Genomic DNA, 25,959 nt, shown 5'->3' on the forward strand with positions numbered 1-25,959 from the left:
TCAGCTGTCCTGGAAGGCACAGCGCTGCCTGCAGACACTGCAGGGATGCAGTGGGGCTGGAGCACGTGGCAGTGAGAGGCTGGCAGGTCACACAGCCCGAGCTGGACCAGCTCAGTGCCATAGGCACAGCCTGTGCTTCGTGGGGTGAGTGCTGCATGCCACAGAACACAAGCCTTGTGCTGACCCTGAGGGGCTGGGATGGGGACCTGGGCTTCAGGGAGACTGGAGGAAATGGTTGCAGTATGTTCTCAAAGCACAGAGGAACTCCTGTAATTGATTTAAAGACATATTATCCCTACAGAGGATGTTGTTAATGTCTTTAGCAGGCACAGTAAGCCTGTGAACACATACTGTATGCTTCAGCAAAGAATTTCTTTGGGCAGCTTGCTCAGTTCCATCTCATCTGCATACTTCTGTTTGGCATGTGGCTCTGCTCGGCGTGGTGTTTTCTCTGTTCCAGAAGATTAAGCCCTAATCATTGCCTAATTTTTCTGTCTCGTAGCTGCTATAGCTATGTAACAATAGGTGAGAATAACTAGAGGTTGGAAGATACTCAGACACTTAAAGACACTAAGATCTAAAATTCCTACAGGCTCTTCATAATGAAATTTGTGTGTGCTATTCAAAATTCCTTCCATGTCTGGAAATAAAGAGTAAAGGCTGTTGGTGAGACTTCTGCTTGGTTTTGTATTGAGAGCCATGGATTTGGTTTCTCCCTACATATAATGCATAGAACAAAAGTTTAAATATGGAAGGTATAAAAAATTAGGAGGAAGACCACTTTTTAGAGAAGGTAGATGTAAAGATCAGTGCTGGTTTTGGTTTAAATTCTCAATGTGAAAAGCAACAGCAAAGCTTCTGAGATGGCTCTGTGAGATAGTGAAAAAGATGTGTTGACTGCAGCCTCAGCCATGAACTATTTAAAAAGAAATAAAATTCACTACTTAAAAGCTGCTTTCTCAGTCCTTCATTTGTTTTTCAACACTTCCACAGTCTGTATGACTGGCTTGATTTAATAAGGAAGCTGTCTGCTTTGGTAGCTTGTTTCCACTAATTGTCCAGCAGAGAATGACTTGCAGCTCTGCTGTAGGGCAGAGTTTAAGGAACATTGCCACAATTTGGGTGGTACTTATGCTTAATCTGAATGCAGAGCAGACTTGCACATGAGCAGAAGATACTAGTCACAAACTTGTTTATTTATTTATTTTTTTTTTTAAATTGTAGAATTATAGACCTAATAAAGGTCATTGTTCAAGCCATGTGTTCCAAGTAGAATTTAGGGATTTCTGCTGGAGTAGATAAATGTGCAAGCTTCAAACCTGTGCCAGGTTTCAATTCTGGCACTGCCTGCTGGGGCAGCTATAAGGACAAATGCAGAGGACCAAGCACTGGCAGTTTTCTACTTGGTAGGTTGAGTTGGGAAGCTTTTTGTGGCCTAAGCCGTAAAAATGACACACATTTGTCTCAAAATGGTGTCACATTGCTGGCTCAGACTAGTCACACTGCTAGCTAAAGCCCTGGCACTTAACATCTTTCTTTTTGCTTGGAGGAGTGTGATTTTAGGAGTCCAATTGTAACATATTAGTATTTTAGAATAGGGCAACAGTTATCAGTTTGAGAAGTTGAAAATTAGTTCCTTTTCAGGGCTGAGACTTGGTGGTATGTACTGCTGGTCTGTGGAACTGCCATAATTCATTTTTTGGGCTGGTTGCCACTTAGTTAATAGGATAATAAAAGTGGAAGAATTAAAATCTAGACTCAGAGGTGTGATGGGGGAAGCAAATGAGCTCTGGTAGAGCCTGTTTTCCTCTTCACCATACTAGGCAACTACATAATAGCTGGCTAGGAAGCAGGATACTTCTACATAAAACTTAATGTTGTAGGCTATATATAGATGCCTTTTTTTTTTTTTTTTTTTTAAAGAGAGTGCATGCTTGCTTATTCAATACTGTTGTTGATTCTGCAGAACAGCTTAAGTCTGGCTGGCAGGTTTTCCCCAGCAGTCAGCATGTAGGTCGTGTCGAGGTGCACCCTGAGAGCAGGACCTGAGCACTGGGCTGACAGCAGCTCTCCCCTGCAGACAGCTCCTGCCTGCAGCTGGATGGGGGCTGCATCCTTCTGATGGCTGCTGCTATTCTTCTGATGCTGGATTGCCACTGGAGCTTCTAGAGGAGGAAAGCAAGTTGGAGATGGAGAGTAGAAGTTAAAATGCTCATTGAACAGTGTAGGTGGGAAGGAAGGTTTGTGCTAAATCTGAACTTGAACGTTTCTGTGGTTTTTGCTTCTTGCTGGTTCAGGGCAGCATGACTAGCCTTAAGAACTTGCAGACTGTCTGAAAGTGGTCACATTACAGCATTCAAAGTTTTGGAATCCATAGCAAGAGTGGCAGGATAACTTGCATATCACACCCATAAAATTCCTAGTTCTAATAAAAATAATTAAAAAATATTAATTAAAAAGCCCCAAACCCACCAAAACCAGCACACAAAGCCCTCTTTCCAAACCCTTCATTGACTCTTCTAGATGGCATCTCTAAAGTTGCCTATTTCCAGTTGAGCCAAAGTCTTCCCAAATACTAGTGTGAAGGAAGAGTGTCATGTTTTCCTGCTTCATGCCTGGACTTTCCTTAAAATGTACCCTTTGAAAGTAGAACTCCAGTGGCTGTCAGTGGCTATGAGTCAGCTGTACAGGACCTTTGATCTCCAAAGTGCACATCTCCTGCTGGGAACCAGGGAACATTGCTCTCTGCCACACCTGTACAGGCATCTTGCAGATGTTGGCATAAGCACTTGAATAAACATGAATGAAGCAGATTATGCAGATGACCATGCTTTCTCCAAGAAGGGTTACATTAAAGCTATCTACAATGATGCTGTAAAGAGTTGGTTCAGCCCTGCTAAATGATCTTGGCAGATGAGATCCAATAACTTGCTTCCTCCAAGCCCCAGGAAGGCAGGGAGCAGTGTCTGTCTCCTCCATGGAAAGGGCTCCTTTAATCTGAGGAAATGTGGCTGCTGCTATGGAGTAAACACACTCCCACAGCTGAAAGCAGGCAATTTGTTCCTGTCCACCTAACTCATTGAAGCTGAAAGCCAAATGCAGCTGGGGCTGGTGGAGATGAATTGTCAAGGGGATGAGCTGTTTTGTTCAGAAGCACTGACCACAAGTGTGCATCTCTATGTTGTAAATTTACTATGAGCTCCAGCAGAGCAACTGAGAAACATGACTTTAAAGGCTCTGTAAAGCATTGATTGTGTGAGTAATAAGTATGCCCAAAGGTAAATTTTTTTTTGTAGGAAAGCAGTAGTGGAAATCTGCTCTTTGTATAATCTGTTTTCCAGCCTGAGATGGCCAGAAAGTGTCTTGAAGCAGACCAGAGAATGGTGGGAATTCAGTGGCAAGCCAGCTGAGCTGGGGTACAAGCAGGGCCTGCAGTAATGAATATTGGTGCTTAAATGTCATTGGAATGTATTGTTCTTCCACTATCCCAACACCTTGGCAGTATTACACTGACAGTGTGCACTCAGAGCTGGTGGGGGATGCTTGCAAATTTGATAGTACTAAGAGTGTTCTCAGGGCCAGCTCAGTGCTCTCTGTACAGGACCTGAATGGATGTATGTCTTCCTGGTTGCCACTTTCATCTTAAGGCCCGAGATGCACAGAATATTTTTAGTCAATTAATGAAAAAGGCAGTACTAAAGCAGAGGCTCTTCTGATGAGGCTGAGTGCTCAGGTGGAGCTGAGCTTTATATCAGTGCATGGAAGCTAAGCCTGCTATGAGCTGGACTTTGGTCTTCTCTTGAATGTGGAGGGCTCTTTTATATAGTGGTAGAGATTGTGAGCCAGTGCTGGGAGTGGAGTGCCTGTGAGAAGGGCATGTGGGCAGCTCTGCTGGGTGCTGATAAGGTCTGTCCTGCCCAGGAGTTCTTCTCTGTCCTTACTTCCCACCCCAAGTGAAAGCAGACAAGCCCTCCTCCTTAGCTTGGAAAAAATTACATCATGAGATCCCTATGCATGGCAGGAAGCTGGGAGGCTGTGAGAGCTTGCTAACTTGCTAACAAAGTGCAGTCGTGGCAATGGCACCAACCCCAGAGAGGAAGAGCTGTCCTGTTCCTGTCATGACCTTTTCCTGTCATCAGGGCAGCAGCCCTGTGCCCAGCCTCTCTGAATGAGGCTGGTGAGATGGGATAATCTTGCTCTTGCTGTGAAGCCTGTACAGGCTATTTTTCTCCAGGTCAAGGACCCCAGCCCAGCTGTGCCTTTGGGGAGGACAGTGGGGTACTGGGGGAAGCTCTGAAGACAGAGCTGGTTGCTGCAGTAACCACAGTACAAGCCCATATAGACAATTTTTATGTGCTATAAATATGAAATGAGCCATTCTTTATCTCAAGTAATGTGTGCATAGCATTGTGTTCAAGGTGGTTCTGTCCTGCTGGCATTCCTCCCTGGAAATGCTGGATAACTTTCTGAAATGAGCTTCCTTGTAGCATACTAAATCATTGCTGTGTCCCTCTAGTGAAAATGCTGATGTCGATATAAATGTGAAGCTGAGGCTTGGAGACATTTCTGGAGCAGAGCTGGGCTGGCCATTAGTGTGTGTGCTCCTGCACCACAGTGTGACCTGGTGGCTGTGCCATGGAGTGGGATGAAGGAGCTGCTGGCACACGGGGAGGGAAGGCACTGAGCAGTTTGCAGCTCAGCTGGAAAGAGGACAGAAATGGGTAACTAGGGCTTGTTTAGTTGTTGCTAGGAGACCCACTGTTTATGTGATGTAGACTTTTACCTTGGAACCTGTAATTAAAACCCAGTAGGGCTTAATCACCCCATATCTATTGTGTATCTTGGACTGGATGTGCAATCAGCAGCGGGCAGCAAGTGGCAGACATGTATCGTAATCCTGTAAGATTAGTCAAAACTGATGTCAAAAAATCTGATATGAATAAAATCTGAGTAGAAATCAGACACTAACTATCCAGAAAGTCCAAATGCCATTCAAGGTCTGAAGTTACAGTATTATCTCTTTAGAACATACTGCTCTATTGTGAAACCATGTAAATATTAACTGCTTTGCCAGAGCATTAGGTTAAAGGGTGAGTACTGTTCTTGGTTGCTATTCAGTATAATCACTTGTTTTGAAAGTTGGTAGATCTTTTTGCATTGATAAGATGGTGCTGGGTTGCTGCTGTGGTCTCTACAGCTGAAGAGGAGCAGGTAAGGCATGCACAGGGAGTGTCACCTTGGAGGACTTTGCCTCCAAGGCTTTAACACTCTGAATGTGAACTGGAGAATGCAATCCAGTTACAGAGCACTTTTACTTTGCTAGCTAGTACTCTGTAAGATTCCTGTATAATAATTCTGGTGGCATGAAAGGGAGTTTATACAGTGTTATTGTCTTTACTCCAGCATCTGCTGCAGGAGTTGGAGAGTACACAAAAGCTTCCAGGTAACTTCTGTTGACTGAAAATGGATTTCTGTAACAGTTTGCACTTGAAATGAAGGAAAAAACTGAAAAATGTGGTGCTGTAACTTCATTTGAATTTGTTATTCTGCTATGCATAAGAGGAACTGTGAGGCTAAGCATCCTGAAACATTGCAGAAGAGCTCTGGTTTGGGTGAGCTTGATAAAAGCGGAGCTGTTAGCAGTGTAATACAACCTGAGTAACAACTACAAACTCAAAGGGAGGGAGGTGTGAGAAATGAGGCCTGCTCCTCAAAATTTTATGTTTAATAAGGGAAAAATCAATAAGGCAAAAGTAAAAGCTGATTATAACAGAGGGCATCCAATCTGTGACTCATTAAGGCTGAAGTAACTTGCACGTGAATTCTCAAGACTGTAATGGTCACTTCACAAGGCCAAACTGAGGAGAAAGGCATCCTGCCCCCACAGACATTGCTTACGAAAATGGGATCTTGATACCAGCAGCCTTAAACTTAGCTCCATAGTGTGTCTTAAAGTAGAATAGCTGCCTAGCCACTCTGGTGACAAATTTTTCTTAAGCTGGAGCATGGTATGGAAAAGCCAAATCTTTTTGTAACTCTGCATTCTTTTCTGTAACTCTAGTGTGAAGGGAGGATGTCTTGTGTGATGGTGCAAAGGATTATCCGTGGACCTACACTGCCCACTTTGCTGATCATAAGAGGTCTTGATATGTGCAGACCAATTCCAAACTCTGTATTTGCTTGTCTTTACTGCATAGCAGCACTTCATTTTTTTCCCTACTGTTTTTAAGGCTAATTATTGATGTGTGTGGGAGACAAGTTTCTGTATATAAATGCTGTTTCCTAAATGATGCTTTTATCTATGCCCTGGAATGTCTCATACCTGTTGGGATGCTGGTTTTTTAACCTCTATCACATGTTGTTTGGCTTTTTTCATAAGATACAAATGTTGTTACAAAATACCAGGTGGTACTTATCCAATTCAAAATACCAGAGATCTTAAACTGCCGCTTCTCCTAAGCTAAGATTGTAAATCTGAAGGGTAAGTGTCAGCTGAAGAGTGCTGAGTCCTTTGACTCCTCTCTTTTCATCCTATCTAAGGCTTCCTGTGAGGAATGGTGTGTCTGCCTGAACAAATGCCTGCAGTGACCTGGGTCAGTTTTCTTGTCCTTGATTACCTGTGCATGAGTGCAGGCACACTGTATTAAAAACATACCTCTTTTCTTCAGAATGGCAAATAATCACTTGTATGTCTTTTGTCTTCCAGATAGTAAAGCCATAGTTGATGGAAACCTGAAGCTGATCCTTGGCCTGATATGGACCCTTATCCTTCACTACTCCATTTCTATGCCAGTGTGGGAGGATGAAGGTGATGATGATGCAAAGAAGCAGACCCCTAAGCAGAGGCTGCTGGGCTGGATCCAAAACAAAATTCCTTACTTGCCAATCACTAACTTTAATCAGAACTGGCAGGATGGCAAAGCACTGGGTGCTCTTGTTGACAGCTGTGCTCCAGGTAAGTCCCTTGTTCTGATGGCCAGTGTTTTCCTTGTTATCCTTATGGCTGCTCTTCCTATGGGGAGATATTTTCACTGCTGAGCTTGAGACTGGAATGAGGCTTTCAAGAAAACCAAGAGTCCGAAGAGACCAGCTGCAGGAAGCAGCAAGTTGAAAACTTCTTGGCCAGGAGAAATTCTGGCCTGTAGCAGAATGTGTGATTGCATTATGGGAGGCGCCACTCTAAGCTTTGTAGTGGGTGCAAGGGACAAAGGCACAAATGCTGGCTCCTACATGGAAGAATTGTTCCCACGGCAAGTGCCAACAACTTTTCAACTTCAGGGTGCAGTGAGAGACTTCATGTGTTGTCCTGAAATAGGATTGCAGAGGGAGCACAGAGCAGCCAGAAGCTGCACACTAACTGAAGCTTCAGTGTTTAGCAAGCTGAGACTGAGCTGCTTAAGGCAAATAATTTGATGAAGTGTGAAAAAGGGAAAATTTCCTCATCTTCTTATAAAACAGCCTTGCAAGTGGATTGCTGGTGCTTCTCTGATGCAATCTGGGCTGCTGTGGCAAGCGGTTGAAATTTTCTTTAGCAAATATGCTGCAAGAGAACCAGTGAAACATAAAGGATGGTAGATGTATTTGTGCTAAATTTAGAGTGATATCTTGCACAAGTTTTACCCAGAAAGATGGTAGATGTTTCACCCCTGGAAACACTCAAGGTCAAATTGCACAGGGCTCTGTTGAAGTTTGCAGGGGAGTTCAGTCTAAATGACCTTTAAAGATTCCTTCCAGCCTAAACCATTCTATGACTCTACACTTGATTGTTCTCTTGGAGTTGTTTCAGTGAGCAGCATGTGCTTGTCTTCTTTTGGTTACTTCTGCAAAGTTCTGAATGTCTTTCTGCAAAACAGTGTAATGCAGGTGGATGTGGAGTTTATATTTGGTTTCTTCAGCTAGGCAAGCACCTTGGCAGGTAACACACAACAACTGAAATGTGCTTGCAGGTTTGTGCCCTGACTGGGAGACCTGGGACCCAAAGAAGCCTGTGGACAATGCTCGGGAAGCCATGCAGCAGGCAGATGATTGGCTGGGTGTGCCACAGGTAAGGCCACCAGCACATGGGCTGCCTGTGGCCAGCTTTGGCCTTGTGACTTGCTAGAGTTTAAATTGAGGAAGGCAGGTGAAGCTGTTTGGATGCTTTGAAAAGTTACTGTTAACTCATGTAGAGTTGCCTGAGAAAGGGTGCACTGTAATGAAACACACTTCAGAGCTCTGATTGTAAGATTTTGTGTAGGTGTCTCTGCTGAAGACAGCTGCTGTTGCAGCATGTAAGGTAGGAGGAAAGAGCTTATGTGGTGGTGCCTGGTCTGTTTGTCCATGAAGAGAGTTTGTTTTGCTGCATTGAATTCCACAGAAGAAAAACTTACTGGCTTAAGAAATCACCTGTAATGATAATATTCAAACAGAGAGCTATGTATTTAGAAACTTGAGTATTTCAATTCTCACAAAGTTGGGCAGAATTCCAGAAGTCTCTGAAGCAGCTTATGTTGTGGGAGCAGGAAAAGAAACTAGTCACAAGTTTTACTTTAAACCTTGCAGTTCAGAGCTGCAGCATACAGGATTATGAATTACTAATAGTAATTGATTCCAGTATTGATTATCCTCATGCCACTTTTCAAGTGGAACATAACTAATGTTGTCTTGCCTTGATACCATTAAGCTTGTTGCAGTCCCCTGAGAACCCCTAGTATTCAAGGCACAAAAAGCCCCCAAACCACACTGCAGTAATAATGAGCTTCTTGATTTTCTTGCCTGAGATAATAAATGATGTTGTGTATATCAAAGGGAAAATAAATGTGAGAAATCCCATTAGCATGTGGGAGTTTTGAAATCTATGTCTGTCATAGTTCTGTTTCTCTGTTGACACACGGTAACCAAGCACTGGTACAATATGTTTAATTGCACTGTATTTCAGGTTATTACCCCTGAAGAAATTATCCACCCTGATGTGGATGAGCACTCTGTGATGACTTACCTGTCCCAGTTCCCCAAAGCAAAGCTGAAACCAGGAGCTCCTTTAAAACCCAAACTGAATCCAAAGAAAGCAAGAGCTTATGGCAGAGGTAAGGACTTAGTGAACTGAAGCTGCATGGAGCAGTAACTCTTCAGAAAGCTGGGTGGGGTTTTCTGCCTATGTTGAACTTCAGACCTACTGTAACTAACTGACTTCAAAGTTTCACTTGTATACTCTTGGTGTGGTGCCTGGTTTCAGAAATACATGGATGTAGTCCAAAAGGCACTCCTAGTCCTTACATGTTAATTCCCCAGTCTGAACCTGTTCTGCAAGCTGCCAGCCTCCCATCCACAGCTGGAAGAAGTAGCATGCTATGGGGCTGAAACAACCTTGGTGTGGAATTCAGACCAGCAGCATTGCTGCTGATGGATGATGATCTAGCAGTGAAATGTTTCATGTGATAAAGCACTCCTTAAAAGAAGAAAAAACTCATCACCTCACTGTCTCTCTCAGCAGACTCTCTGTTTTCCATTTCCCAGGCTTGATGTGTGTTAGAGTGGGCTAATTCTAAATTAGTTACTTGAATTGATTGGTATGGTTGAATACCTTGCACCTGTACAAAGATGGGTTGGTAGCCCTTGAAACATTAAACAGTGCTGAGCCTTTGTTGGAAAGGCCTTATTTACTGATTGGAAGGACTGAAGGCTGAATTTGGTGATTGTCCATAGATGCTTATGCAACTGCAGATCTGTGTAGGCATTCTTGGTTTTAGCTGACCTTTTAAACTGATAATTTCATATAACTATTGATGAGGTTCTGTTCTAGATTGGTGCAGTCACAACTGCATAAGTAACAGATTTTTACCTTTAATATGGTTGGTATGTTGGAAGACATTTCTTCAGCATTACACTTGGCTCTCCATTCCATTTTATATATTTTTTTTTTTAATCTGTGGGCTGCTGTTGGTCCTTTGAGATTTTTAGAATAAGTGCCTTTCAGAATAGGGTGTGCAAGAGTAAAATGGAAAGAAACAAAACTTTCCTTTTTTTTCTGGTTTTCTTACTTGCTTGGGGTTTCTTCAACTTGATTTTTCATTAAAACTTAGCTAGTGGAACAAAGGGGCATGGGCTTTATTTATGCACTTAGGAGCAGTTGCTATAATCAGAGTGGGTTTATCACCTACCCAATTTGGGGTTTATGTCCTTTGTTGGTGCCTTCCACAGCAAACCACAATACACAGACACATTTTTCAGGTCCCAAATGTGTAAATGACTGATCAGCCTGACTCAATCTGTTAAGTCTGGCTTTAGTCATGTTTTCATTCAAAAACTGGAATTACTTTGTTGTCTGCTTTCATGTGTGTTCTGCTCTGGAGCCATTGTAATGGAAATTACTTTAGAGTGAGTGGCTCTTCTTGAAAGATTGATGTTTTCCTGAAGTTAATTGCCAAAACAAAGTCACTAAATACACTAACTGGTAATTCTAACTGCTAAGATATGTCAGAACTTGAAGGTGACTCCAGCAGCAAGGGGCTCAGTCCTTGACTGAGCAGGGTCTTTTGGTCAGGTGAGAAACAGGTTTTTGTGCTTCCAGAAAACGATGACTCTCAAGTGCAAAGTGGGTCAGTCTTAGCTCTTTTTATTCTCTTTTTCATGTAAGCTCTTCATAACCTCTCAATAAGAGTCTTAGCTGTAGCACACCACCCTGAGCATCATGGGGGTTTGTGCTGAAGACAGCCATGTGTACAGCTGGTACAAAATGAACCTGAGGGGGGATGTACAGACTTGTGCATTAGGAGTACTCATTCAATCATCCGAAGCAGACCACTGATCAGATAGTAAAATCTAGAAGATGAAGTGTAGGCTAAGAAGATGTTGTAACTAATGGTGTCCTGGCTGAAATTGTCTTCAGAAGAGGATAGTCAGTCCTTCTCCTTGTGCTTGCAGAGGGCAGGATACTTAACTTGAATACCATATCCTAAAGCTTGTGGGATGGATTGGAGAGGCACAGAGCAAATTCATAGCAGTTTCAGCTAGATGATAATCTAGGGCTTAGTTTGAAAGAATGAATATGTCAATTGTTAACACCTTATCAGAATGCTCAGATTTCCTAGCAAAAACATGATCTTCCTTGCATTACTCTCAAGTTACTGTTTTCTGAAGATAAACAAGTTCAGGAATTCTGTTGTTCACAACCACTTCCTTTATAATCTATCAGACGTTGCACTTTCCACTAATTGTGCCACGGAGCAGTAGTGCCCACGGTTTTATGAATCAGCCAAGGAGTAATTGCCTGGGACGGAAGGGTATATGTTTGGGCTAGTCTGGAATCAGCAACTTTGGGAAGTTCTTCCACCCACTCAGTCTGACACCACCATGACAGATGTCATGACCTGGGACTATGTACAGGGAGATGATGAAACCCTGCTGGTAAATGCATGCTGTAGCAGGCCCTGTGCTGCAAAATAAGGAAACTGATTAAAAGTTAAGTGGAAACCACACTGAATAGCAAGATTTTTATGGTTTTAAGAGGTTCCTGCATGCCATTTATACAGTGTACACTCTGGCCAGGTAGTCTGAGCAGATTTCAAAGAACAGTAAATCTGAGCAGTATCTGTATTGCTGGGTTTTGAAAATGGAGTAAGATGAGGCAGTGCAGATAAAAATTATCTTGCTTGAAGTAAGTCTTTTACCCTTGGCTCTAGAATACTGCCTTCACCCAAAGGCTTCCCAAAATTTCTCTCCTGCCTCTCTAGTCATACCATCCTGTGGTGCCACACACTGTGGAGCTGTGTGGAGTAGCTCCTAAAGAGCAGCTAATGCACATATCCCACTTGCTGTCAGCACCAGCCCTGCACTTGCCAGCAGCAGGGATGACCCTCAGTGCCTTTCAGGGTAAACTTGTTTTCACCTGAATCCAGATAGCAGCTGGATTCCTGACTTGGTCAGAGACTGTAAGATGAGTTGAGTGCTGATGATTCAACCAATTTAAAAAATGCATGTATTTTTAAATTGTAAGAGAAGGCCTTATTGTGAGCATCATGCTCTGGGCAGAGAGTAAAGACATGACATGCAGGAGTCAGGGGAAAATGATTCTGGTGGCTTGCAAGGGAGAATGGGTTGGACAGCTTTTGGATAGCCTCCAAACTGTCCTCCAGGTTTTGTGGCTGCAGCTAATGTGCTGTTCTGTATCTGTCTCACAGGGATTGAGCCTCATGGGAACATGGTGAAGCAACCTGCCATCTTCACAGTGGACACCATCAGTGCTGGGCAGGGTGACCTGATGGTCTTCATAGAAGATCCAGAAGGAAACAGAGAGGAGGTGTGTTTAAGTGTCTTGTATGGAAAAATCAGACTGGTCTGAATGCTGTAGTTTTTGTGGTAACCTTCATCTTTTGCAAGTGAATTCTTAACAAATAAGTAATCTAAAAAGAAAGTGTCAAATACCATTTATCTAAAGTGCAAGAAGCCTCAAGCTTTTCTTCATAATTGCCTTGGAAAAAAGTTACTACCTGCAACTAAGCAACACAGTTTCAGTGTCCAGCAGTTGAAGAACTTTAGCTTAACTGGCCAAGTACTCTCTGACCTGCTTTTAGATAACATACATCACTAAATCACTGTCTGCATTTACTCATTCTACAAGAATGGCTAAATCAACTATTTAGAAACCATGAATCATTTTGAGTTAAAATGCTGGTTTTAATGTTTATAGAAACTTCTCATCCAAGTGTTCCACTTGATCATGTTACAGCATTCCAGAAAAATACAGCTGTACATTGGACTTACTGTCTCCTCAATTTTGGCCTGCCTCAATAGAGCAGTTAACAGCAAAGGAAAGGGCTGGGGTGGGGAGAAGGTGGCTTTCTTCCTCTCTTGTAAAGACAAAACCAATGGGATTTTTTCCACATGAGAAGAGGGGGATAGCAAGGATCCCTGCTCTCACAGCAGCAAGTGTCTAACATTGCTGACTCTGGAAATAGCTTGCAGTATCAGTAAAGAGTTCATCTGGTGTGTGTGGGCACAGCTTGATGATGAATGTGTTTTTCTCTCCTAGGCAAAGATAACGCCATCCAGTGACAAAAACAAGACCTACTCAGTACAGTATGTTCCAAGGGTTACTGGACCTCACAAGGTGAGTTTTGTGTTCTCTTGCTGGACATGCTGCTCTGCTGGTTGTGAATGTGAGCCCCTGAGGGCTCCCTGTTCACCGATGGGTAAGAGCCATGCCAGGCATCCTGAAGAAGAGTTAAATTGATGTGGCCTTAGTCCTCCATCTGGCCTTTGGGCTGCTCCCTTCTCAAGGGGGAAAGAAAGGGAGAAAGTGCATTTGTGTTTGGGTATCAAGTACTACATTTGGGCTGCTTTGTACAACTCATAAAGCCAGTTTTGTGGGTTGTCACAGAGATGCAGGTGAAAAGGACAGGTTGTTTCTATAAGGTATCTCTTGAGGTTATCTTTTATCCTGAAAAGATAAAATGCAACATCTGCTGCCACTTTATTGCTGGATGGAGATCCCCCTTGTATTTTTACATTCTGATTCAAGCTTCCCTGCTGGTGTGCCTGACTCTGTAATCAACAGAACTTTAAGAAGGTGGCCAGCAGTTAGCATGAATGCAATGAGGGCTGTGGGGTGGATGGTCCCTCACCTCTGAGGGAGATCTTTGTGTTAGGAATTCAGGTGCTTGACCCTGCACTTGGCTTTATGGTAGTGATCTGAGCTCTGCTTCTGCCTGGTGAGTCCAAGCTGATGCTGTCTGTCTCTAGGTTTCAGTCCTGTTTGCTGGGCAGCACATCTCGAAGAGCCCATTTGAAGTGAATGTTGACAAAGCCCAGGGAGATGCAAGCAAAGTTACAGCAAAGGGACCAGGATTGGAGGCAGCAGGAAACATTGCCAATAAACCTACCTACTTTGACCTCTACACAGCAGGTAAGCAGGATGAGTGATGATGGAAGTCCTGCAGTTTCCTCAAATGTGAGAACTCAAGGCCTTGGAGAAATAAAAAAGCTGAGAAGTGGGTGAGGATTTGTAGCCCCATCAAGCTCAGAGGTGAAATAACAACCAGGCTGCTCAGAAGGCTTCAGTTGTGTATGAAATATTTGAAGTGCAGAGCTGAGCTGGGGCAAGAGGGTGCTAAGCCTGACCCAGAAATTTGCCATGAATTTGCTGGATGGCAGCAGTCAAGTTCCTGGCTGGTTTCTTTCCCCAACTCATTTTAAACAGGAATGTCACACGTTGAACATAAATGTGAAGGATAAACTGTGAGCAAACTGTAAATGTGTAGTGTGTTCTATATTTAGCTCTACAGAAAGAACCTGTTGCAGTGCTACTTTGAGTTCATACTTCAATGATGAACTGGTTTCAACCTCTATGGTAATTATTAGAGGGCTACTATCTTCATTAGGGCATCTCCATCACATTATTTGTTACCTGCTATTAGGCCAATGCTGTAGCCTAGAGGAATGAGTCAATAAGATGCTACAAATGTTAATTCATTTAGAACAATGTGAAACTACTTAAGGCAGTTACTTGTAGCATTTAAACACCAAAATATGCTGAGTAGCATATTTGAAATTACCTTCTGCCTGAGGGAGTTTAGGAATAAAATTAAATGTGGTTGTAGTGAGGGAAGTATTATGTTCAGCCTCTAATTGGGAGAGGGAGTGAGCTGAATCATGTAAAGACATGTCTGGCCTCTGAAAGTGTATAGAAAACTGATTTTGTTGTATGATGAGTTGGATAAGATGTGAGAGGAGCAGGTGTCTGAACAAAAGTGAATACATATAGTCCAGCAGATAGGATCCTTGTCAGACCAGCATTCATTTGTCCAATCTCTTAATCTAAACCACTTCAAAGCTTCAGATTTTGAACTGACTGGTAAAGCTGTGGGCTGATCTATGATAAAGGTGCTACAGGGGCATATCCATAGGGTGACCAGGCTGTATTATATTCAGTACTATGTTATGAAACCCTGTGGCTGGAGCAGCAGAGCCCTGTCAGTTTGACTTCATGGAATGCCGTCATGCTGTCTTGCTCAAATCTTTGATTGCTGTCAGCAAAAGCTGAACACAGAGGCTGTGCCTAGAATTGGCAGCAGAGGATGGCTGGCTGAGCCCAGACAGCTGGTGGAAGTCTGAAACAGGTTGCCTGTTGCTGGTGGGGAAGACAAGGCTCAGCTGGGCTTGTTTCCTTTGCAGGTGCTGGTGTGGGTGATGTGATTGTGGAAGTGGAGGATCCTCAGGGGAGAAGCCTTGCTGAAGTTGTAGTGGAAGACAAGGGCAACCAAGTCTACCGCTGCACCTATAAACCTGTTCAAGCTGGTCCTCACATTGTCAAAGTGACTTTTGCTGGGGAGGCAATTCCCAAAACTCCTTGCACTGTTCTTGTTGGAGAGGGTATGTTTTTTAAAAATGCATATAAATGTAGATGGCTACTTTTCTCCTTGGATGTGATCACATAATATGCTTGGAACATGCCTTTTATATTCTCTCTACCTTTCAACATCTTGGTCCTGTTTCAGTGGGTCACCTGAGTACTCTCAGGGTAAACCAGTGCTCTCTAACAGTAATATGGCTTTTGTTGCTAGTTTCCTTTCTGCCTAGACTTACAAATGTTAAGCTGGCCTTTGAGTTTTTTTGAGTAATTTATGCAGCTATGCAGTGTCTTGCTGTTTTCCACCCTTGTTCCTCAAATGACTATATTTACTGTTTTCTTCCTTAACGGACACCTAATTTGCTTTCTGTTCCATCCTTACGTGCTCCTATGCTTTTAGATCTCTGCTCATCTCTCCTGAGCTACCCTCCATTTGTGGAATTTTGGACTTCACTGCTAATGGCTTCATAGTTGGTAAGAGGTGTGCAGGATGCTCCGTCATGTTTGCTTTTTGTAAGCTTCTAGCCTGCAGCTTGTTCCAGCCAAAAGGATTTTTGGTTTTGTTGGGGCTGGGGAGGAAAGTTGCAAGTGAACTGAAGCTTTGTGTGACCCAGTCAGTGAAACTGGCTCAACCACAAGCTGCCTGACGCAGCTGTGTAAGTGCTCTGCAAGCTGTTCCCACTCCACGTCAGCCACGCTCCTGTGTGTTCCCACTGAGCTTTCAGAGCTGGCAGATGGCACCCAGTCCCCACTCACACCGTCCGGTGTAGGACACGGGGTGATGTTGGCTGCTGCAGGATGAGGGGAAAACCTGTAAGCTGTTGTGTAATGAGTGAAAACCTAGCAAGCTGCTTGGCAGACTTGTGCTCCTGCTGTAAGCACGGCATGCTTGGGGAAAGTGCGTGTTGGGTTTACAGTGCTGGGGAGCTGTGGTTGTTTGTAAGTCTCTTCAAACCCCTCAGGTCTCTGGCGTTAAAAACCTCATGAAGCTGGGATTGTGTAATGAAAACTATTCCTAAGTGCTTGTAATTTCTGTAGCCACTCTGCAGGCCCAGAGAAGTGCTTGGAGTAAAGAGGCCAAGATAAGCCTAAGCCATGTGTAACCCTCCTGGCCCACCCTGCTTCAATCTGCAGAGGCTTGGTGACTTTGCTTCTGTGAAAGTGTGAACTGTGACAAGCAGGGGGGGTTTGATGTGACATCTTTTAACAAAGTACAGGCAAAACTCAACTTTGCTAATAGCAGTTATCCCAGTCATGTGCTTCTGAAAGACCAGCAGAATAATACTGTTCACTGGGGCTTATCTGCAAAAGGGACCCTTCACCCCACATTGCAGTGGGCCTCAACGCAAAAGACATCAGGAAGGTTGTGTCTGTGGTAAATATCTCTACGTGATAGCTGTGTGGAAGTCTTGTATTGATAACTGGCATTGAATTGGAGAGCAGCAGGGCTTCAGTGTTTGCAGTCATTCTAAAAAATGGTGTTGGAGGGGGTCGGTGTTGCCTGTCTGCACTGACTGCCCAGCTGCCTAAAAGCCAGGGGGCACAGACAGCAGCTGGGCAGACTCATGTCTGTCTGCCTTAACGCTATAACCTTGTGCTGAAAGCTAAGCTGTGGTTGCCCTGAGTCAACATTAAACCAAAGGTTGTCCCAGGCTGGCTAGGCTACCTGTATGTTTTGATCAGAGACAGTGGTAATGCCTGAAGTTGCTTTGCAGCCTGCAACCCCAACGCGTGCCGTGCCACCGGTCGAGGCCTGCAGCCCAAGGGCGTCCGCATCAGGGAGACGGCCGACTTCAAGGTCGACACCAGAGCAGCAGGGAGCGGAGATCTCGGCGTGACCATAAAGGGGCCGAGTGAGTACTGCGGGAATCTGTGCTCTGAGCGTTTTGGGGAAGGGGGAGCAGCAGAGCCTGGGAAGAGGAAGGGCAGGAAGGAGGTGGTGTCCTGATGGAACTGATGGGATCTGTATAAAAAGCGAGATTTCAGAAGGGTTTATTGGTGCTTTGTGTCCATTGGGGAGGTTTTGATCTGTAGGGCTGAGTAAGATTATATCTGGTTTTAGTTCTTTCCATTTGAATGCATCAGTTAGCAAAACTGAGGTAATCCATGCATCTGCCTGCTGTGTCCTCCAAGCTTTATGGGTACTCACTCCATCTTCATCCAATCTGTGGAAGCAAGTCACTCACCAGGATCTCTGGCAGGGTGGAAATCCTGCTCTCATAAAGCTGGGAACGGCTCAGAGCAGTATTCCTGGTAGCAGTAGCTGCTTGGGCACACAAGCAGAGGAGGAAAGGAGCTGATAGAGACCATCTGTGAGGATGCATGCCCAGATCCCTTGGTCCTGAGCTCTGGATGTGACCCTCTGCTGGCGGGCTGGGAGGATGGGAGCACTGCCAGCAGCAGTCCCTGTGTGGTACTTTGAGCTCTCCACCTCCCCCACCTGGGGCAGCATTCAAAGGTGCATTGTATTGCCTTCACCTCCTCCACACGCACACAGAGCTCTGACTGTGTGGCTTTGTGAGGCTGGGGGGGGGGAAAAGCAACAGACGTATCAATGTAAATTTTAGCGTATTAAGCTTTTCTCTCTAAATTCTTCATCTTGAAGAAAATGAAAAGTAGGCATTCCCTGCATACTTGTGGTTACAAAGTCTGACAAATGTTAAGCTTTTTTGTTTTAACATATGACACACATCATACTGCAGACTAAGAAAATAAAACACAAGGGAACTTATTAAGTCTGGTAACTTAAAATACTTTCTGCTGTATTTCTTCTGGAAGTGTTTGCTGTCTTTGTCCTAGAGGGCAGCTAGAACTAACTTCCCTTATAACCTGACCTTTTTTTTCTGGTGAAAGAAATTTATTCTTGCAAGCTAAAATAAATACTAGAAAACATGAACTTGTCTGAGTAATTGAAAGCAGGATGGAAAATGTTAAGTTCAATGCTGAACTGATCTTTCAACAGAGGGCTTGGAGGAGTTGGTGAAACAAAAAGGCTTTATGGATGGTATATATGCATTTGAATATTATCCAGCCACACCAGGGAAGTACATTGTCACAATTACATGGGGTGGACAAAACATCCCAAAAAGGTGAGTGAAAAAGAGCTTTTTGGGCATTTCTATCCTTCAGTGGGTTGTGTAGTTGGTGGGCTTTAAAGTAATGCTTTTAAGAAGAGCTGGGGAGACAAGTTAGTGGGAAATTGTTGTAACATTTTATTTTTAGCAGCCTGTTTTCAGGCTGCAGCAACTTGACAAAGCTCTGAAGGGTGATTTGCATCAGTCTTTCTAACACAAAATCATGAGTAAAAAACTGAATAAAATGTGGTGGACAGTTTGGATTTTGCTGTAAGATTTTGAAGGGAACCATTATTTTAGTGTCCACAACTATAGCAAGCAGAGCAAGTATTTGACACTCAGGATTTGTGGTGGAGGATGGTGATGGGTTGGATGACCTCTCTGCTAGAAAGACACTGCTGGGCACTGTGCCACCACATGGTAGCATCTATTAATTTGGAAAATCCAATGTAAAGCTTCATTAAAATGCCTGGGGGAAAACACAGATGCTATATTTGTCCCCATTTCTAATACCATGCTTCATTTTTCTCTGGTAGCCCCTTTGAAGTTCAGGTGGGTCATGAAGCAGGTCCTCAGAAAGTGCGAGCCTGGGGGCCAGGACTGCACGAGGGAGTTGTGGGCAAGTCAGCTGACTTTGTGGTCGAGTCCATTGGCACAGAAGTTGGCTCTCTTGGTATGTTACTTGACTTAGTTTCTCTGAAATATTTGTATCTTGCAATGCTAGCAGTGAACTCATGAGAAACAATAGGTTTCCCAACAGTCAGTAAGATGTTGTGGTCTAAACACAAACATCTATCAGAGTATCAAAGGCAAGTCCTAGAGACAGGAGTGTATATGATGGAGAGTGTTAATCTGTGGTTTTGTGGGATGAGATCCAGAAGGGAGTGATGGATTATCTCCTGTGCTGCTGAAGAAGGGTGACTGAGAGATCAGGTATGGTTAGGGCTAACAAAAAGCTTTTTGTGGAAGTGGTGTTAAATTACCACAAACCTAACATGAGGAACCTTCCTGTTCCTTTTTCAGGCTTTGCAATAGAAGGCCCTTCTCAGGCTAAAATTGAGTGTGATGACAAGAACGATGGCTCGTGTGATGTGAAGTACTGGCCCAAAGAGCCAGGTGAATATGCTGTGCACATCATGTGTGATGATGAGGACATAAAAGACAGCCCTTACATGGCCTTCATTCGACCAGCTTCAGGAGACTTTGACGCGGATAAGGTGAGGCATAGGAGCTCACTCATGGCAGAGCACCTCTGATGGAACTGCAGTGGAGATGTTTATAAAAGATTCTGGTAGCAGACTCTGCTTAAAGCTCTGAATTTGCCAAGACACTACCCAGCCAGATATTCCCCAGCTTTTTCTAATAACACTGTTGTGGTTTTGATTTAATGTAATGAAAACTTGCTGAAGTAGTATTGCATGCTTCATGGGGTTTGTGGAGGGGGCAGGTCTTCATACATAAATCACTTTAGTTTTGTTTCTCTTTCTGAACTGCAAACTAATACTCTTGAGCTGCTCTTTTAGGTGAAGGCTTATGGCCCGGGCTTGGAGAGAACTGGCTGTATAGTGAACAATCCTGCTGAATTCACAGTTGAAACCAAGGATGCTGGGAAAGCACCTCTGAAGATGTATGCACAGGTAAAAACCCAAAGGCAGCTGTGTGAAACTGCAGCAAAAGGGCTTTAATACTGTTTAGAAAAATGCCTTAAGTATTTCTACTCACACACCACTTAATTCTAGGCATGTGTAATTCAGTCAAAGCTCTGTGCTTTGATCTATGTAATGTAGTCAGGCAACAACTGAAGACAAAGTGACTGCTCTGAAGTGTATGAAGTACATAGCTTTGCTTCCTTACTTGGAGTCTCCTCAGCAAAGCAAGGTGTAATTTCCTTGAGTTGTCATTTGGAAGCACTGAAGTGTCCCTGAGCCTGTGAATTTTCTGTGTTGTAGGATGGTGTATGAATGAGCAAATGTTAGATGAGGAGGACTTACAAGAGTGTAAATTACATGTTTCTTAGTACTTCTGAGCTGCAGTTCTGGAAAAAAAAACCAACATATTTTGGAACAGCCTTGGGCTGTTCAAACTGTGCAAACATTTTTAAGTACCTGAACCTTCTGCTTGTATTACTGCTTTTTAGGATGGAGAAGGAAATCCTATTGAGATCCAGATGAAGAGCAAGCCTGATGGTGTGTTTGCCTGCTCCTATGTGCCAGTGAAACCAATTAAACATACAATTTCTATTGTCTGGGGAGGAGCCAATGTGCCCAATAGCCCATTTAGGGTAAGTACAGAGATGAATAGTCCTTAGTTCTAGCCAAATAGGACATTGGTGATCACAACTACTTGTTTGTACAACTAGGATGATAAAACCCTTCTATGAACTTAAAGGAGGTGTGCCCTTCTGCTTCTTTTTTTCAGAAATCTAGCCACTTGTATAAATCTTTGTTTTTACAAGCTCATGTGGTGGTCTCCTATCAGCCCAGCTGCAGCCTGGAAGATTTGGGGCCATTCATTTGTGTCTGTTATCCTGTAGCTCCTCTCCAAGAAATACTCTCACTTGGCTGTAATCTCAAGTGTGACAGACATGTGATTCTGACCCTTTTGAATTTGTGTAGGTCCTTATAGGTCAAGGGAGTCATCCTCAGAAAGTCAAAGTGTTTGGACCTGGCGTGGAGAGAACTGGCCTGAAAGCAAGTGAGCCAACCCACTTCACTGTGGACTGCACAGATGCAGGAGAAGGTAAAAGCAGTCTGGGCTGTTCTGTGGTATCAGAATCACAGGTCATGCAAGGAGGGGATAAAGTACTGTTGCATGCTGGCTTTCCTTATTTAGTGGGAAAACCTTGGGAAGCAAAACCTTGCAGTGAATTGTGATCTGATCTGTTACATTAGTTAACATGGTGACTCAGCTAGAAATGGGAATAGTCTGACTGTTTGGCTGGCAATGTGTTTGCTGTCCAGTTGCAAAACCTCCACTTGCTTTTCCTAGGTGATGTCAGTGTTGGAATTAAGTGTGATGCTCGTGTGGTCAGCAGTGAGGAAGAGGACATAGATTTTGACATCATCCACAATGCTAATGATACATTCACAGTGAAATACTCCCCACCTGCTGCCGGGCGCTACACCATTAAAGTGCTTTTTGCAGGAGAGGTTTGTAATCTTTGTTTTGTATCCTGATGTTTCAAGAATCTGTTTATCTGCTCTTTGATCACCATGCATTTGCCAGTTCACAGCTGGCTCTTTTCACCTCAGCTCACATGCACTTGGTTTGGTCACTGTTTCTGTAATAGTGTGAAAAGCAGAAGCTTCTTTTGTAATATTTGCATATATGCAAGCGAGACAAGTTGGCTGGGGACACTGAAGTTTCAGTATGTGTTGGGCTGGCATTATGAGTGTGGTCTCTGGTGGGGCAAGGCTGCCTTCTAAAGTTAAAAAACCTAAGTGACTTTTCAAGGAAAATAGGGAAAAAGGTTTTCCTTAAAGATAAAAGAGAGAGACAATCTTTCAGATGTTAACTTTGCCCTGTATTTTAAATTATGCTACTCAGTAAGGCAATGCTTAAGTGAGGTGAAATTTTACTCAAGATGCTGGAATTGGAGCAGAATTATCTTAAAATTATTATCTGTTTAATTTTGGCTAGTGGAGAGTAACCTGGTTATTTTTTGGGGTTGTGTTTCTGTTGCAGGAAATTCCTGCCAGCCCATTCAGAGTTAAAGTGGACCCCTCACATGATGCCAGCAAAGTGAGAGCTGAAGGACCTGGCCTGAACAAAACTGGTGAGAGCTGGGTTCATGTAGTGGGACCAGTACTGGATCATGAGGATGGTCACAGCCTGACTGAGCATTGCTGGGATGCAGCAGCAGGATGGGGTGTCAGGCAGTTGCAAGCAATGCATTTCCCTTGGCATTTTGCTTGACTGGGCTTTATTGGTACTGAATGCTTCCGAGCTGTGTGTAAATTATAATTGACATTTTTCTTCAGGTGTGGAAAACGGTAAACCAACTCACTTCACTGTGTTCACCAAGGGAGCTGGAAAAGCACCACTGGATGTGCAGTTCAGCAGCTCAGTGCCAGGAGAGGCAGTGATGGATCTGGATATCATTGACAACTATGACTATTCCCACACTATTAAGTACACACCCATACAGCAGGTAGGTCCAACTCCTGTTGGTACAAGAGTGAACAACTCATGTTGCTGTAGTGTAATGACCTCCCTCCCTAGTACCTGTTCACAGAGTAAAAAGCAGAAAAAACTTGCCAGGGTGTCCTGTTCCCTAGGATCTCTAACACCTGCAGCACAATGGGAGCTGGAAAGCAGTAATGTAATTTTTCTGGTGTAGTTATTGATAGCTTGCCTCTGGTTTCTTTTCTATGGCAAGGAGAGATACTGACGCAGTAGCACACAGCTCACATCATCCTTCCATACCTTATCAGTTGAAGAAGAAAGGTAGCAAACTTTCCCAGTCTCCACAGTGGAGCTGACTGCTGCTCCAGCTGCTGCAGTCCTGCAGAGCTGAGGTTGTGGTGTGCTGCCTGTTAGCAAGCTGTTGGTGTCAAAGGGGCTGGAGTGCAAACTAGAGCAGGGACAAAAAGAAGAGTTTGGGTGATGCTGCACAAGTTCCTGGTAGGCAAGTGATGAAGTTGGTGCCTCTCTAGCAACACTGTTAAAGAGCTGAAAGTGGAGCTCCTAATAACTAGAAGAATTTTTCCTTATGCTGTACTTGTACATTTGTAAAGGGCCACTAAACACCAGAATGCACAGGTGTCTTATTTCTGAGGACCTAAATGCTCTTGTGCTGAGATGAAAGTGTTTTGCTGCTCTTGTTCTCCTGAACAACCAAATGCACAACTAGGTCATCTGCCCCAGCTTCCTTGAATGGACCTATGTAAAAGTGAAACTGATAAGGAAGATTGCAGTACTATTTAGCTGATAATGCTGGTTCAGAATTCTTGGAAGCAATGTAGAGTTTGTTTTTTGATAAAGCTGTTGCATGAGCTCAGGATGTGGCTGGCATGCCTGCTTGGAGAGGCTTTGGCTTGTTTAGTCAGGGTTGGTATGCAGAAGGGAGTGCTCCTCTGTACTACAGGCATTCATGAGCAGTACCAGATTACAGTGTTTCACCTGAAAATCACTGGTGAACGAAGCCAGGATGGCCAAACCAGGTTTTCCACTTGGGTCTTCCATCTGGAGAACTACCATGGGACATTAAAGAGGTGTAGGCTTACAGGAGATACCTGCAGATAGCAGTGGTTAAAAAGAGATGGAAATAGACTGCTCAGTAGTTAGAGTAACTGTTGTCTCTCCATGCTGGGATACATAGTCTTTCCTGGAGTCTGTCCTCCCCAGGTTCCTAAGCAGTAGCTTATGAATGAGACTGTGAACCCTTCAGAGCAGGGGAAGGATGGTAGTTAAATTCCTGAGGGGCAGCGTCAGTTGCAGAGCAGCCTTGGTTTAATGCTATTATTTGACCTTATCTATCTTGTGGTGTTGCTACAGCTACCCATGTGTGTGTTTTCTAAAAACAACTAAAAATAATCATGGAAGCTATTCACTTTTGCATGAAACATCCATGATTATTTCACTTGGGAGCAGAACCGGCCAAGAATGAAAAGGAAGCAAACAGTGAATATAGCTAAAATATAGACTGTGGTAGGAGAGAAAAAAGGGAGCACACATCATGGGCTGGAGCTTGCTGTGGCTGTGCAGCATTCCAGCCAAAATACACAAGAGCATTAATCTTTCTGACTTGTAGAGCTTAAACCCCTGGTATTTCAGATGCTGTAATAATACGGCCTCTTTGCAGTCTTAGCTTTGGCCTCTCCCTGTGGTGGAAGGGGATACCTGGTCTGGAGCAGTGGGACATTCATTCAGCTGTTGGGTCTGAGTGCTAGGAGGGTGGGAGCCAGCCTGAGCTGGAGGCTTTGCCAGGCAGCTTGAATATAGTCTAATTAAATTTTGGAGACAACTGTCTTTTTTGCTCTTCCTGTATAGAATAAAAACCTTTTAGTACTTTGAAGGGCTGCAGGGGTGTGAGAGCTTTAGTGGCCATAAACAAGTAAATTTGGCTGTGGCCAGATAAAATAGATTAATTGATGTGGTTATGTACTGCTTGGGTGTTGGTGTGTCTGTGTGAAGTGAGGAACTGAGCTAACATGTACATTCTCCCACTAGGGTCCAATGAAGGTTTCGGTAACTTACGGTGGTGATCCTATCCCTAAAAGCCCTTTCACAGTGGGTGTTGCTGCTCCTCTAGACCTAAGCAAAGTTAGAGTCAATGGACTCGAAAACAGTAAGTACCTGTGGGCTGGAAGCCTCTGAAGGGTCTCTGGAGTCTGGATGACAGCCAACATATCCTGCTGGAACAGGAGCAGGCAAAAACAATCTCCTTTTTAACTGGCTAGAGCTGGGGATCAATCAACTCCAACTTTATAACTTGACTACACTTATTTAGGTGGTCCTCTTGAGGACTGAATTTCAATTTAGTTTTCTTTTTTTTTTTTTTTCTTTTTTGCTAAGATTACATAGTAATTTAGAGAGAACATGTGTTTGGGGTTTACTCCTTTGTGGTGAACAGAGCTGGATGCTTCACCAGGCTGAGCACTCACTGATGAAATCTGTTTCCCTGAGGTCTAAATAGCTGTTCAAACATATCAAACTGTTACTATGCACAGTGTCATTCATACAGTCCTTTTGGTTTCCAAAAGTGGAAGAACTTGAGTCTGTGAAATATTGTTGCTTTCCTGAAGTGAGCCTCTGATACTGTCAGACCACACCTTACAGTCTTGTTTTCCCCTGTAGCTTTGTAGTGTCAATTAACCAAAGCATTTGTTTTTGGTTGGTTTCTTTTTTTCTTTTTGTTTGACTTGGGAGGGTTTTTTACCTGCAGACGAATGCAGACTGGGGAAGGCTCTGCACTGATCCCTTAGTCATATGTGCATGGGAGATTCCTTGGATCATTGTTAAGTAATGTTAAGTAAGTGATGTAATACGGGCTTTGTCTTTTTCAGGAGTGGAAGTAGGGAAGGATCAGGAATTTGTAATTGATACCAAAGGAGCTGGTGGGCAAGGTAAACTGGAGGTTAATATTTCCAGTCCTATGAGGAAAGCTGTGCCATGTCTGGTGGAACCAGTTCTGGGTAAGGAGTGCAGCACTGCAAAATACATTCCACGGGAAGAAGGACTGTATGTGGTGGATGTGAGTTATGATGGCAATCCAATCCCAGGGAGCCCCTACACTGTGGAGGCCACATTACCTCCAGACCCCTCCAAGGTAAGTGAACACTGTTGGGCTGTAACAGCAGCTGATACCTGAAAAAAGAATTGTGGGCTATTGCATGAAACTTGGCTTGGTCTTGGCCTAAACATACCCTGGAACATCCTTACTCAGAGTGCTCAGTGATTTCTTCTGCAGTCTCCATGACTTGCAGAATTCGTGTAACACTGTATTTGAAAAAAACACTGAACTAATCAAAAATATGGCAAGCATCCTTCATGGTGTGGCAATTTAAAGTATTGCTGCTAATTTAATAGAAATCTGAGAAGCATCTCTGATGTATTAAG

The 25,959-nt window shown here is 43.7% G+C and overlaps 1 protein-coding gene across 3 annotated transcripts in view; it reads left to right on the plus strand.

The window, feature by feature from the left end:
- Window positions 1-25,959, plus strand: part of FLNB (filamin B) — a 70,423-nt gene that overhangs the window by 16,902 nt on the left and 27,562 nt on the right. For all 3 annotated transcript variants that reach the window (XM_079316822.1, XM_079316821.1, XM_079316820.1), the window contains exons 2-20: window positions 6,707-6,955; window positions 7,947-8,044; window positions 8,918-9,065; window positions 12,159-12,277; window positions 13,010-13,087; window positions 13,720-13,882; window positions 15,151-15,348; window positions 17,041-17,178; window positions 18,288-18,414; window positions 18,936-19,072; window positions 19,423-19,616; window positions 19,923-20,036; window positions 20,537-20,680; window positions 21,015-21,138; window positions 21,388-21,548; window positions 22,084-22,174; window positions 22,380-22,549; window positions 24,571-24,688; window positions 25,407-25,669. In XM_079316822.1, coding sequence (XP_079172948.1) covers window positions 6,707-6,955; window positions 7,947-8,044; window positions 8,918-9,065; window positions 12,159-12,277; window positions 13,010-13,087; window positions 13,720-13,882; window positions 15,151-15,348; window positions 17,041-17,178; window positions 18,288-18,414; window positions 18,936-19,072; window positions 19,423-19,616; window positions 19,923-20,036; window positions 20,537-20,680; window positions 21,015-21,138; window positions 21,388-21,548; window positions 22,084-22,174; window positions 22,380-22,549; window positions 24,571-24,688; window positions 25,407-25,669 — 2,834 coding nt within the window. The remainder of the gene's footprint in view (window positions 1-6,706; window positions 6,956-7,946; window positions 8,045-8,917; window positions 9,066-12,158; window positions 12,278-13,009; window positions 13,088-13,719; window positions 13,883-15,150; window positions 15,349-17,040; window positions 17,179-18,287; window positions 18,415-18,935; window positions 19,073-19,422; window positions 19,617-19,922; window positions 20,037-20,536; window positions 20,681-21,014; window positions 21,139-21,387; window positions 21,549-22,083; window positions 22,175-22,379; window positions 22,550-24,570; window positions 24,689-25,406; window positions 25,670-25,959) is intronic.

The sequence above is a fragment of the Erithacus rubecula genome, assembly GCF_903797595.1.
Source record: "Erithacus rubecula genome assembly, chromosome: 13".
In the NCBI taxonomy this organism is placed as follows: Eukaryota; Metazoa; Chordata; class Aves; order Passeriformes; family Muscicapidae; genus Erithacus; species Erithacus rubecula.